General features: G+C 44.1%; 2 protein-coding genes across 2 annotated transcripts; both read left to right on the forward strand.

The window, feature by feature from the left end:
* Positions 1-1,805: 1,805 nt before the first annotated feature.
* Positions 1,806-7,680, forward strand: sing (MARVEL domain-containing protein sing). The gene is made up of 5 exons (XM_022074567.2): positions 1,806-1,947; positions 3,148-3,338; positions 3,685-3,867; positions 4,308-4,448; positions 6,242-7,680. Exons 2-5 carry the CDS (start codon positions 3,159-3,161, stop codon positions 6,317-6,319), a joined length of 582 nt encoding a protein of 193 aa, XP_021930259.1. The 5' UTR covers positions 1,806-1,947; positions 3,148-3,158; the 3' UTR covers positions 6,320-7,680.
* Positions 7,681-8,278: 598 nt separating this feature from the next.
* Positions 8,279-13,129, forward strand: LOC110834914 (uncharacterized). Its single transcript, XM_022074566.2, has 4 exons — positions 8,279-8,537; positions 8,988-9,239; positions 10,289-10,420; positions 11,874-13,129. Exons 1-4 carry the CDS (start codon positions 8,418-8,420, stop codon positions 11,991-11,993), a joined length of 624 nt encoding a protein of 207 aa, XP_021930258.1. The 5' UTR covers positions 8,279-8,417; the 3' UTR covers positions 11,994-13,129.
* Positions 13,130-13,897: the final 768 nt, after the last annotated feature.

The following is a 13,897-nucleotide window of genomic DNA, read 5'->3' on the forward strand; positions in this document are numbered from 1 at the left end:
AAGTTGCCATATTGGAAAGCGGCCCCACAAATAAAGCCATAGAAACACTTCTTAGCTAATTCTTTCTTTTCTACTGTAAATAAATCTCCTCCTCCAAATATCTCCACAAGTTCTACCCAGTTTCTGTTTTTCAAGTCCCGGTTTGCGTATTCAATCCCATGGTCGGGACTGAATTTCAATTATCAATCTTTTTTGTGTCGAAATTATCCACGTTTGGAAGAAACAGAAATACACACAAGCACATTCACGCACGGACGTCAATGGACTGGCCAGACTGTCATGTGATGTTGACTTGGCCTTGGCCGTGGCAGTGATGCCAGTAGCATTTGAAGTTGGCATCTTGGTTGGCAGCGATGCCAAGTTGGAAGCGCTGCCAGGTATGACTACTAAATTAATGCATTGAGTTTGGCCGAGATGCTGGCAGCTGCGCCATGGCCTCCCGTTGCCATCCTAGCGCGATACCGCCCTTAGGGTACGTGAGTAGGAAACATATTTAGGGATTTACTTAATCTTCGATCTCGCATCTAAATCTCCCTGCTTTTAGCTGAATTCTGTTATTACCCGAATGAGAGTTACATTCAGGCGAAAGCGTACGAAACCAGGTTGTGCGGATGTTGTGAGGGTCTCTCTCTTTCATGAGAGAGGGGGTGCTTCTTCACGCCAAACCCGGACCCTTACGAAAATGGAAATTAATGTTATATCATTCTTAGTTGGAGTCTGTAAGTTTGTTAACCAATCAGGAATGAGTTGTCTTCTTATGAAAGTGTGAGGGTGACACTTGGACTTAGCAGACTTCACTTGGAACATTTTGGAAACTTAGGGGAGCCCAGAGCAGAACGGGGAACTTAATCTTTGGAGGCATGTGGAAGGGACAAACACATGGAGGAACCTCGTGTGGATTTATCGTCTATTTGAAATTTATAACGAGTCATTACAGTTTTTTAAATAATAATTTGTTATAAGAATGTAACGTGCCCCATTTTGCCCCGTGCCCGGGGCAAGACGGGGTATGGTTGATATATGTTTGAAAAGTTGTAAAAAGACAAAGATTATCTAATAATTATGACGTAGGATATAAAAATAATAGAGTACAGGTAGGACTCGGTTTACGCCGGGGTTAGGTTCCTGATATTTCCGTCGTAATTTAAAGCAAAAATATAATGGGAACAAATGTAAATACGAGGTGCGATCGAAAGGTTTCAAGACTGCGCGTATAAAAACCTCTCAGGTATTAAATTCATCCATCACCCTCGAAGTAGTTCCCCTGGGAGTGAACACAACGATCCCAGCGCCGCTGCCAAGCCTGGAAGCATCCCTGGAAATCTTTCTTTGTCAGCCTGTCAAGCACCATCTGCGATTCTGCCTGAATCTCTTCTATCGTCTCAAATCTCCTTCCCTTTAGCTGAATTTTCATCTTTGGGAAGAGGAAGAAGTCACACGGAGCTTAGAAAGGAAGTTGGGGTCGTTGCTACAGATGATCACCTCACATCCGTTATTCAATGCTATGACGCATCCATAATTGCTTAGCACGCAAAAATTAACCGCCTGTAACACTGCAACCCTGCGATGTAGCCTCGAGACTAACGCGTATTATGCAACGTTGGACAGACTAGTGCCGATTATGGTACCATCACTGAATTTCGCGTTCTCCTACGTCCCGCAGTGCAATCCGGGTTCAACAAGACGATCCTAATTGGACAAAAATCCTTTCCGTGGAACCACGTACTTCTATGAGAGTAACATCGCATAGGTTGGAACATCTGACAGGCCATGCGTTGCCGGGTATTTATAACCCAGGTTCCTTGCTCCGACGTGGAACCCCCACACGTGTGGCCATTTGCCTAATAATAGCGTTTCGCGCCGACGGTCGGCAGAGGACAGGGCAGTAGCTTCTCCGACGCACAGCGCAGCCAGTCGCCGCCTCCCAGACCGCTCAAAAGTCAGCAGGTAAGTGGACGAATCTTGCTTCATGTAACCGCAATTACTCAATTGCACACCCGAATTCGTGGCCGGATTTAAGGTAATTCCCCGACGTCTGCCTGAGACGACTGAGGAAAACTAAGAAACATGTCAGAACAGTCGACTTATGTGCCAAGATGTAAACGCGGAACGTGCAGTATTTGAACCTCGGGCTACTTTTCAAAGACAGGGCTGAAAAGTTGGCTAACAAAACACACAAAAAAAATCTTCAAAGCCCAGTGGTAACTATACGTACCACCTGCTTTAATATTAATTAACTCTGCATCATAGCCACAAGATGTATGGTTCTCAGTTAAACATCGATTACTTCATTAAACAGCGTTAACCAGTTGATCTTTGTAACGGTGGGGCGTTGTGTTTTCTTCGCGGTACGGACTGAATTCTTAAATATTATGTAAAAGAGCTTCGGCTTCGAAGGGTTAATTAATTGTCGGAATAAAAATCTATTCTTTCCTTAAACAGCGTTAACCAGTTAATCTTTGTAACGGTGAGGCGTTGTGTTTTCTTCGCGGTACGGACTGAATTCTTTAATGCTATTTAGACGAGCTTCGGCTTCGAAGGGTTAATTAATTGTCGGAATAAAAATCTATTCTTTCCTTAAACAGCGTTAACCAGTTGATCTTTGTAACGGTGAGGCGTTGTGTTTTCTTCGCGGTACGGACTGAATTCTTTAATGCTATTTAGACGAGCTTCGGCTTCGAAGGGTTAATTAATTATCAGAATGAAACAGCGATTATTTCCTTAAACAGCGTTAACCAGTTGATCTTTGTAACGGTGAGGCGTTGTGTTTTCTTCGCGGTACGGGCTGAATTCTTAAATGCTATTTAGACGAGCTTCGGCTTCGAAGGGTTAATTAGCTTCTATGATGAGAATTGCGTTTAGTGAGTGGAGTAATTATGCAGACTGAATCCACAGGAGAAAAACTTTTTAAACGAAAAACGTCTGAAAAACCAGGGCAGTGAAGAAAACGTAGCACCAAATGACCTTGAAGCAGCTAAAACGAAGTTGCTTCGACCTTTTACTGGCTTTAAAATGCGGAGGAAATTAAAATAACCGCACGAAAAACAAGGAGGAAAAACAATATCTGCTTTTCGAGGATCAACGCGCATGCCCAGAATAGCACGTGAGTTGCAAGTGTCATGACAAAGTTCGTGATTTGTGTCGAAGGCCCCAGGAAGATGTCCAGTGGCGTAGTGATGGGGAAGAGGGTCGTGGGGCGACCACGTGTCGTGACGGTGGGGCAAGGCGGCGTGGAGGCCGGCCGGGGAGGGATCCACTGTTGCTGCTGTACGTGCTGCACGTGCGTCCACCTGGTTTTCCTCAGGACCACGGAGGGCAGACTGAAGCTCTCTCAAGTGGTAAGTCCGTTACGTTACGTCTGACAGAATGACAACCCTGAGACTCGTTTGTGATATCCAGACGCTCCATTGTGTTTCTTTCAAGTAAAATGTCCAAAAACCATGGAACAGATTTCTGTTTCAGAAGCTAACAGTCACTCAGCTGGCCAAGGAATTAAAGCTCTACTTCCTAAACAGCCCGTTAATTACAGGATTCGCCAAGGGCCCGCCACCGGTCTCTACCGTCAGCCAGATAAATCCACTCACCATCCTCCCACTCTGTATCTTTAAGATCAATTTCACACGTGGCGTGACAGGTGGTCAGGCCACGTGTCTACCCGACTCAACCTTCTGCTTGTCGCCTCAGGTCCTGGCCGCGGTTTGCCAGAGCCTGGTACTGAACTACGGAACGCCGTACTCCCAGACTCTGGGTCCCTCGTACGACAGCTTCCTTACCACAGTGGCGTCGTGTCTGCTCACAGCCAGTATCCTCTTCGCCTGCTACCTGCTGTCCGCGAAGTCGCACGGCCTGCTCAGGGCCTCCATGTTCGTAAGTGTCGGCTAACCTAACCTAACCTAACAACGCGTCTCTATGGCAACGGTCAGCTGACTAATGCTGTTCGCCATTAATTTCGAAAATAGTAAATATATTGTGTGTGAAAAATGCAGTGGGTTACTGACTGTTAAAGCAGGTGGTACATATAGTTACCACTGGAAGTTACATAGTTAAATATCACTGTTACATTAAAACTTTATAATGCTTTCTGCAATTATGATGATTCACTTATTTTATACTTCGCATGAATGTAATTACTGTTTGTATTCGTAACTTTTCATTCCAATTGCATTTAAAGTAAGAAATTATTCGCTCCCCGACATTCATTTTAATGGCGTTTCCTCACCAACCTCTCGCCTCTCCCACGCGTGCTACACGTCCCGCCGTTGCTGAGCCAAGTGAGAGACTTCCATTAACGCAAGTTTCGTTCTCAGGAGACTCTGTTCAACGCCGTGGCTGCGTTCCTGTATCTCTCGTCGTCGAGCTACTTGTCTTACGCCGTCAACGCCTACCTGAGGCCCCTGTACGTCGTGACGCCCTTCTTCCAGGTTTACCCCGCCATGACAGCGGCCTACGTAAGTTCTACGGCTCCCCTTAGGTCTAGGAAAAGTTTGCCCACGTCACAACGGCATGGAGGGTAAACTCCACGCATTCTTGACCTAGGCCTTAGATCAGATATTCTCACCGCCGTGGTACTTAAAAAGGATCGGTAACAAAAGGACGAAAACATGTCCTTGGTATGGTGAAAAAAGATCGAACACTTTTACGTCTGTGAACGGTCCATATTAGCCCGAGTAATTAAAGGCAGTCATAATAAATGCTATAAATATTCTACAGATTACGGTGTAGCATGAAAATGTAAGTTAAATTCTCATGAAGAGGGAAAAAAAGTGAAATAGTTGATGAGTAAGTCTATTCTGACATCCAGGTGGCTAAAAGTACGCACAAGTCGCCCAAACGTAAGCAATTATATTATTATCCTGACACGACTTGCTGAAGAATCGATATTTCCAGCTCCTTCCACATTTTAATGGGGATTTTTATGTCGTCATGTTGCCTCGACTGAAGTCCAGCTCAGGTGCCCCACTGATGTGTCCTTCTGAAACTCGCATCGTCTTGTCTCGAGAGCTTCATCGCAAAACACGAGATTTATTCACGTAGCAACTGCGTAAATTACGCGCATGCGCTAATCCGCTGCTCCCCCAACGTCGACATCACAACACGGAACTGCTCAGTTACGAAGTCCAATTCGTGAACAGATGTTTTACCGCGCTCCAGCGTTTTTGGCCGCTGAACTTTGTGAATTAAAACCTCGGAGCGAGTCACGTACCAGACGTTTGCTGGAAGGGATGGCGTGTACAGTACCCTCCAAATAAAATATCACCACGTTATGTAACACAGGAAAATAGATTTCACTACACTACACATCACTAGAAAATTAACAGTGAAGAGAGTTTTAGATAATTTTATCTTCTTCACAACTCGTCGGTCCTCTTCCACTCCTCACAGACCATCGCTCTGTGACATATCACACTCCTTTATCTTCAACTATATAAATTAGTGACAAAGCGTGACTAGGCGTGACCTCCTTTGAAACCGTGACGAGAAGACACCTTAAGTGTTAAAACATCACCAAGATTTTAAAAGCGTGACAAAGTGTGACGAGGTATGGCAATAAGTGCCGAAACGTTACGAATATTTTAAAAATGTTACCTAATCAAACAAACTAACCTAACCTAACCTAACCCAACCTAACCTAACCTGACCTAACCTAACCTAACCTAAACTAACCTAACCTGACCTAACCTAACCTAACCTAACCTAAACTAACCTAACCTAACCTAACCTAACCTAACCTAACCTAACCTAACATGTAGAAAATTAATCTAACGCATTCCAAAGTAGCCAAAATTAACTGAGCCTTACATAACATAACATAAGCGAGCCGAAGCGTGTGAAGCTACTTTTGAAACACTCTGTAGAATGACAACACATAGCTCGTTATGGCGTCTTGAAGTTCAACCATGACACGAAACTTCTACTTCCGCTCCCAGGGCTGCCAACTGCTGAAAACACGCACTGAGTCCCGTTAGCAAACGCGTAATCTCACCAGCTTTCCCCTACCTTGATTCTTTACGTCACAATCGCAGCCATTATAACGAATTTGTAAAATTACGAGTCTCGGAAGACAAAAGACTGCAACGACACAAAATATTTTGGTGTGTTTACAAAAACCCCTTTTGATCATACTTTTTGACATTTTAAGAACACCAGAGCGACCTGCGAGGTCTGACCCCTGCGCCTCCCCCCCCCCCCCCCCCCCCCAACCCTCAAGCGTTCCCGTGTCTGACCGAGTTCTGTGTTTCAGATGCTGGGTCTTGTTCTGGGAGTCCTCCATGGGTACGACGCGTACCTGGCTTACAGACAATTCCGTGGCTACACTTAAAGTGAACCAAACCCCGTTCTGTGTTCCCTGATTGGAGCAATAGTGTTGTTTATTTTATCAGAACGAATTATTTTGCACATTTTATCACCTGCCGGCTGAGTTTCGGTTCTTGATAAGTTCTATCAAGCAGGAAAACGTCACTAACCTTTGCACACTAAAAAGCTTTCAATCTTTCAAAGGTAAAATTTGTCCTGTCATTAAAGTACAGGGTGTTCCACTTGAAACGCAAACCTAACTACGGTTCTGTCGTTCTATAAGATTCATCCTATATTTGTTTAAATCTCGTCAGTCTAATCACAATAAAATTCCTATTAAATATTAAAATATTATTATAATTAACATTTAAATATTTAAAATATATTAATGATGATCTAATGTAAATCGAACATTTCGATAGAGAACATCGTTAATATATTTTAAATATTTAAATGTTAATTATAGTAATATTTTAATATTTAATAGGAATTCTATTGTGATTAGACTGACGAGATTTAAACAAATATATATTTATCACAATATGACGCAACTTTATCATCTCTTGCTGTAAGAATTTAAATTTATATCGATTATACACCTGAAGATGGTTCATTGAAAACCGAAACATGTCGTGAAAAAGATGATGCTCTAATTGTAAATCGAACATTTTGATAGAAAGAGCATCATTTTAACATATTTTAAATATTTTAAATGTTAATTGTAGTAATAATATTTTAATATTTAATAAAATATTTTATTGTGATTAGACGGTTAAAATTAAACAATTATAATCATCACAATATGACGCAACTTTATCATCTCATAGATTCATCCTTGTCAAGATACGCTTTGAAGTTTCGATGGGAAGAAATGATCGAGAATTAACACTCGTTTTTCTCGTAAATACGCCATGTTCGCACCTGCAAGTCTTCTGCGCAACCGACCTGATCAGCGGCCTAGTAACAAGGGTGACCCTGACTCTGGTGTCACGAGGGAAATTGGAAGAGTCTGCGCATTTCTGATCCGTAGTACGTGACCGCTGTCGGGTTGCGTTTTAATCAGAACACCCTGTATTAACGTGTGAAGTAATATATGAATTGTATTTTGATAAGTGAAGTTTACTGAAACGGGTTTTAAGTACGACACGAAATGACAGAGAGTTGATGTCAAGTGTTCCGAAGGATTCTACAAAAGAATTCCAGCTCAATCTTAACTTCTGTATCCTCTGTTCAAGACTCAATTCTGCTACATCACACAGGGATTGGGAAGGAAACCGAAACAAGAGGCAAAAGCTGTTGGCGCATGGAGGTTAGAGATCAGGGACTATTTTTATACTTATTTCAAGATGTAATCGAATATTAAATATATTGTATTTGCTGAAACAATGTTATTTATTTATTTATTTATTGTGCAACAGCGAGCTCAACAGGTCAGATCCTGCAGCGTCCAAACAAGAAAAAATATCTCGCGTGCATGAGTGGCACAAAACTCCCCTTTTGTGTCAGTGTTTCTCAAACAGGGATCCGCAAGGCGTTCCAAAAATTGGAGAGGGGCAAAATTAAGGAGATTTGAAAATACTTTTATTGTGATAACCGCATTACGGAAATTTTTGACAACAAGATAAAAAAATAAGCCTCCTGTACGTATTTTAGCTAGTCTTCAAAACGTATGAGATAATTACGGGGGGTTGGGGGGGGCCCGGGGTATCAGAGAGGCTGAAAAACACTGGGTTTTACGATAGCACATACATGCGAGGTGTTCTATTTCGATTAAACTTGGTACTATGAAGTACTCATATCTAATTTAATTTATTTCTGCCCACATCCGTCGTATATAGACTCCCCACTCTATACGAGAAACCAATCAGTTTGTCCAAAACGTCGTACCGCGAAGACAGTTAATGTGGTGATGAAACATGTCTCCGCCTCTACTGGCACTCGAGATAAGACGTCAGCTACGGAAGGGATCAACGTCCAAGAGGCAGAATCGACATCGAAAGCCTAGCGGCCACCAGGTCTGTTTATCCGGCCGAGGCGATTACAGCTTGTCCTTGGAACCTGTGCCCGGTGATCGCGACGCGAAGACGTTCAGTCGTCAGTGAGGTAACTGCGGTGGTAAGACGATGTCGCACAGGAACGTAGCAGAAATCAGAACCACCCGGTTCAGGTCTAAGGGCACTGCTCCACGTCACAATTTGTCATACGTGGCTACCGGCACTGGCATCGTTCAACTCGCAGAAACGGTACGTACAAACCAAACTTGTCCTCCTGATACTCGCCATGGCGGCGCTTGAGAGGGTGGGCGGGACACAGCGGCGCCCCCCACTAGATAGGATGTTGGGGAAGTCCGAGAGCCGATCTGGATGGAGGACCCTTGCCCCCGTCGGGGATCGAACCCCCGGTCAGACACGACAGTGACAAACCTACCCTGTAATCTCACTTTACTTGTTGCCTTATGATAACTTTGCGATAACTCCGTAACCTCATTAAAAGTGCTTATCTCCATCGACGATTATGCAATGGAGTGCAATCCATCCTTGAGCAATTTCGACTCTTCGGCTTGAACATCGGCAGTGACTAACCTAACATAGCCAAACCATTCTTGGTAATGGAGAGTCGCTTATCAATTGTTCCCCGCCATTCATGAAACCCGAAGGTGTATCACCGTGTTCTTCCTGGCAAACGGGTTCCAGGTGCTGAGCGCCGTGTGCGTGGGCCTGGTGAGTTACTTCGGGGACCGCTACTACTACGACGTTGAGGCACAGGCCGCAGAATGGATGCTGATGGTCCTGAAGAACGTGCTCAAGGTCGAGCAAATGGACGTGTGGAAACCCGTCACGTTCTTCCTTGCTGTAACCGCAGCCTGCCTGCTTAACAGTTTTTGCCTTCTGGTCGCCTGCGTCACTTCACACGCCACAGCTTCGAAGATTGCCCAGACGATCTACGTACGTACACACAGCCGCAAGCATCGAACACTACACTTGTAGGAAGTAAACGCGGACTCAATAATCTCCAAATTCCCTCTCAGAAGTAAACGCGGACTCAATAATCTCCAAATTCCCTCTCAGAAGTAAACGCGGACTCAATAATCTCCAAATTCCCTCTCAGAAGTAAACGCGGACTCAATAATCTCCAAATTCCCTCTCAGAAGTAAACGCGGACTCAATAATCTCCAAATTCCCTCTCAGAAGTAAACGCGGACTCAATAATCTCCAAATTCCCTCTCAGAAGTAAACGCGGACTCAATAATCTCCAAATTCCCTCTCAGAAGTAAACGCGGACTCAATAATCTCCAAATTCCCTCTCAGAAGTAAACGCGGACTCAATAATCTCCAAATTCCCTCTCAGAAGTAAACGCGGACTCAATAATCTCCAAATTCCCTCTCAGAAGTAAACGCGGACTCAATAATCTCCAAATTCCCTCTCAGAAGTAAACGCGGACTCAATAATCTCCAAATTCCCTCTCAGAAGTAAACGCGGACTCAATAATCTCCAAATCCCCTCTCAGAAGTAAACGCGGACTCAATAATCTCCAAATTCCCTCTCAGAAGTAAACGCGGACTCAATAATCTCCAAATTCCCTCTCAGAAGTAAACGCGGACTCAATAATCTCCAAATTCCCTCTCAGAAGTAAACGCGGACTCAATAATCTGATAAACTAAACTGAAATAAGATGGCTGTCTTCTAAGTTGTAGCGCCATGAAGTCTGGTAAAATTAAACGTTGTTTCAGATATACTTATTGCCTCCACCATCGGGGCGATGAACACATCTGAAACGTCGTTCAGTATCTACCGGACTGCACGGTACAACTTCCCCGATGACAGTCCGGCGTCTTCAGCTGAGGGGCTGTATCGCGAGATCCTTCACGAGGGTTACGAATAGCTGAACGAAAATTAAAAATTTCACAATTTTATTCAGTTCTCATGGTTTAGAACTCACTTCTGTCGGCCTCAAAACGAACACCTCAGACTTAAGACGTCTCTTCTCTTCCAGGGTGTCCTGTACCATTTCCTGGCGTTCGGCCTTTGTCTCGCGGCTTCCGTGACGCTCATGGTGACCGTGAACAAGCCGGACATCAGGGGATACAAGAATGGCTACTACCACGTGCCCTTCCTGGCTGCAGGGGTACGTAAGGGCTCGACGCTCCTGCTGCTTCCACTTTCATCGTTTCCGAATGAATTTAGATTAAACGGGTGGGAGCGAGTCCGAAGATGGCTGTCTTCTGGGTCGTAGCGCCGCGTGGTCTGGTAGACTTTCGTCGACGTTTCGGAGGTACCTGCTGCCTCTATCATACGGGCGATGATGCTACATCTCAGAAGACGGTCATCTTGGGATTAAGACTACTGTTCATACTGGAACACCTCCAGGAACTTACCACAACATTGTTTTTTGTTTATGTTCGTGAAACATAACATTCGTCAGGAACGGGTAGCATAATATTCGATAATTCTGTTTTAATAGATCATTTTGCGGGCACGCGGAGACACTAGTTTAAAATAAACTGATACAAAAATTATATAGGCCTACGAGGTGCGATCGGAAAGTTTCTAGACTACGCGTATAAAAACCCGTACACTTATCTCAGGTATTAAATTCATCCATCACCCTCGAAGTAGTTCCCCTGGGAGTGAACACAACGATCCCAGCGCCGCTGCCAAGCCTGGAAGCATCCCTGGAAATCTTTCTTTGTCAGCCTGTCAAGCACCATCTGCGATTCTGCCTGAATCTCTTCTATCGTCTCAAATCTCCTTCCCTTTAGCTGAATTTTCATCTTTGGGAAGAGGAAGAAGTCACACGGAGCTTAGAAAGGAAGTTGGGGTCGGTTCTTGCAAGATCTTTGAGCTCCTGACAAACGAGAAGTCGATTCTGCTTCTGGTCCTCAGACAGGAGCCTTGGCGTCGCATGTGGAGTTCTTCCTTTAGAATCAGCTGACAGGTCCCAACAATGTCGCACAAGTCGTTGATGGTACGACGTCGATCTTCGTGACATTTTCGGGCGTTGTGCTCGAAGATGGTCGTCCAGAACGCTCGTCATCATCGACAGAGGTTCGGCCATTTTTAAAACGTGAATGCCACACAAAAGTTTGCGGACTCCCCCCCAAATGCTTGCTTTAGCATTTCATAGGTTTCCGTAGCCGTTTTGGCGAGTCTTTGGCAAAATTTGATGCACACACGCCATTCCGAAATCGCAGGAGGGTCGGTGTAATGCACTACCAAAACGCCCGTAACTAAGAAACAAATGCTAATTCGATGATGCCGGCTGGCACACTGATTCACTATGAATGTAGGCCGCACCCCCTAGCGGCAGAAGCTCGTACTACATCCGGTTCGCCCTCTATTGACACAGTGTGGAAACTTTCCGATCGCACCTCGTATTCATAAGGCTGTCACAAAGAGGAAAGGAATTTCGTGACATCAGTGCGGCTTATTTTAAGAGAAATTCTGGTTCGTCTTCGAGTCTGTACGTGTCGTAATAAATTATGCGGGAACAACATGTGGATGTTCCTCTTTAAGGAGAAACACTGGCCTGTCTTCTTACTCTACAGTCGATTATCACCAGTTTCTTGCGCTCTTTCCAGATCATCGGGGCGATTCTCTCTGGTCTCTACCTGCTGAGTACCGCTCTCTCCTTCCGATCTTACACAGCAAAAGCGAATGTGACTTCTCGGCTGGAAATCAATCGGCAGGTTTTGTTATGAACGAGCCGACGATCGACCAGCTAAAGGGAGCAGTTCCGGACGTGGCCTCGTCCAGATACGACCCTTTGCAACGTCTACTTTCTAATATGCCACAGGAGCTTAGTAATTGCGATAAATACACCCCCGGTGAAGTGCTAAAGTGGTCTAAGTCCAAATATTACTAAACTAAAATAGCGCCCTTACTCCGAGACCAGACAAGAGACGAAGCCCCTAAATTAGGGCCGAGGATGTGATACTGAGCCCTTCGCTGATGACGTAATAAAACAAAAACAAATCGAGATGTCCCTACTCTGTCCAGTGAAAATAAGGGATTACTATACCCAGGTGGATTTATTTCCTTGTATTAACCAAGTGATCGGCGTCACTGAGCCACGGTGTTTTCTTTGCGGTGCGGAAGACTCTTTTAAACATTATTTAGTACATAATCTGCAGGCTTCTAGCGGTCTGCAGTACAAAGATCAATTAATTAACCCTTCGAAGCCAGAGAGAGAGAGAGAGAGAGAGAGAGAGAGAGAGAGAGAGAGAGGAAATTGGTGGGGGAGAAGTGAGAGACACTTCGATATCTGGGGGGGAGAAAGAGCATCTTATAGCTAGAAGGTCCCCAGGCAATGCCCGCTCGTCCTTCTGTTAAGGATAAAGTAAGAGCGAAGGCGTTAGTGTGATTATTGGCATAAAAGACGGAATTTTTGAAATTTTGTATTAGCGAAAGCTGAGGCTATTAATTTGGAAGTTTAATACATAATTTAGAAGTTCCTACTGAGGGGGGGGGGGGGGGGGGTAAATTTTGACGGCGTTAAGGGGTGGTAAATTTTGATTAATTTAAATCGGGAGGGCTGCATGAGAAGCTTGCAGTGGCGACTTGGAACTTGGGAACCATCTCAGCATTTGCTTGAAGACAGAGGAAAACCAAGGAAAACCTGTGTCGATTTAAGAATCCAGTCCGTACCGCGAAGAAAACACAACGCCTCACCATTACAAAGATCAACTGGTTAACGCTGTTTAAGGAAATAATCGTTTATTTACATTAAGAACCGTACAAAAAAAATATATAAAATCAAGGGTTACTGATTGTCGAAGCAGGTGGTACATATAGTTACCACTGGGCTATAAGGTGTTAATAAATGACATAATATATATCTCTTTTGCTATATCTTTAAATGACCCGCAGCCCTAAAATCTTTCAAGGACAAACCGTTTTCCACTTTTGAGCCTCGGCGGTCACATCTAAGTTCCCCTTGCTGGTTTCTGCCTTAGATGGGGGATCAGACCACACAACGCCTGTAACATCCCTGGGAAGTAAAAATATATGAGGGTCGAACACATGACCTCATATTAAAAGCGTTCAAGGTCAAACCGAGCTGTTCGTCACAGTAAACACATCAGGCAGACGATGGAAGTTTCGTTTACGTTCAGATCAAAATGTAAGACGTTTTAGGCATCAAGACATCAAAATTATTTCTAGCAAAAGTAATCAAATCACATACGAGAGCCTGAATTTCGTTGGCATTAAGAGGACGCGTTTGGAAACAATTTTACGAACGCTGAGAACCACTTTATGGCTTTAAAAGCAGCTTTATTTTGTTCACAAAAATAATAAATTATTATTTGATTGTACATAAGACACGCCTCAATATGATCAAATGTTTTTTAACTGGAAATCCGCGGACCCCTGGGGGATCCGGGGTCCGCGAGTTGAATAGACTCTTTGTTCTTTTATGTTGTACTGCTCCAACTTTTGAGGTTTTATTTCGTCAGTCCACAATGGAGAAAAGAACATGACGTCAGAACAGTACGCTCTGTCTATATTTTACTCAGTCAGTGTTTCAAAACGTATGAGAGATAATTTTCTGGGTGAGGGGGGGGGGGGGTCCGCTTTACGAAAAACGTTGACAAACTGCTCTAAC

Source organism: Zootermopsis nevadensis, unplaced genomic scaffold, assembly GCF_977971745.1.
Source record: "Zootermopsis nevadensis isolate Lab colony 2312 unplaced genomic scaffold, Znev_1.0 Znev_ptg000057l, whole genome shotgun sequence".
In the NCBI taxonomy this organism is placed as follows: domain Eukaryota; kingdom Metazoa; phylum Arthropoda; class Insecta; order Blattodea; family Termopsidae; genus Zootermopsis; species Zootermopsis nevadensis.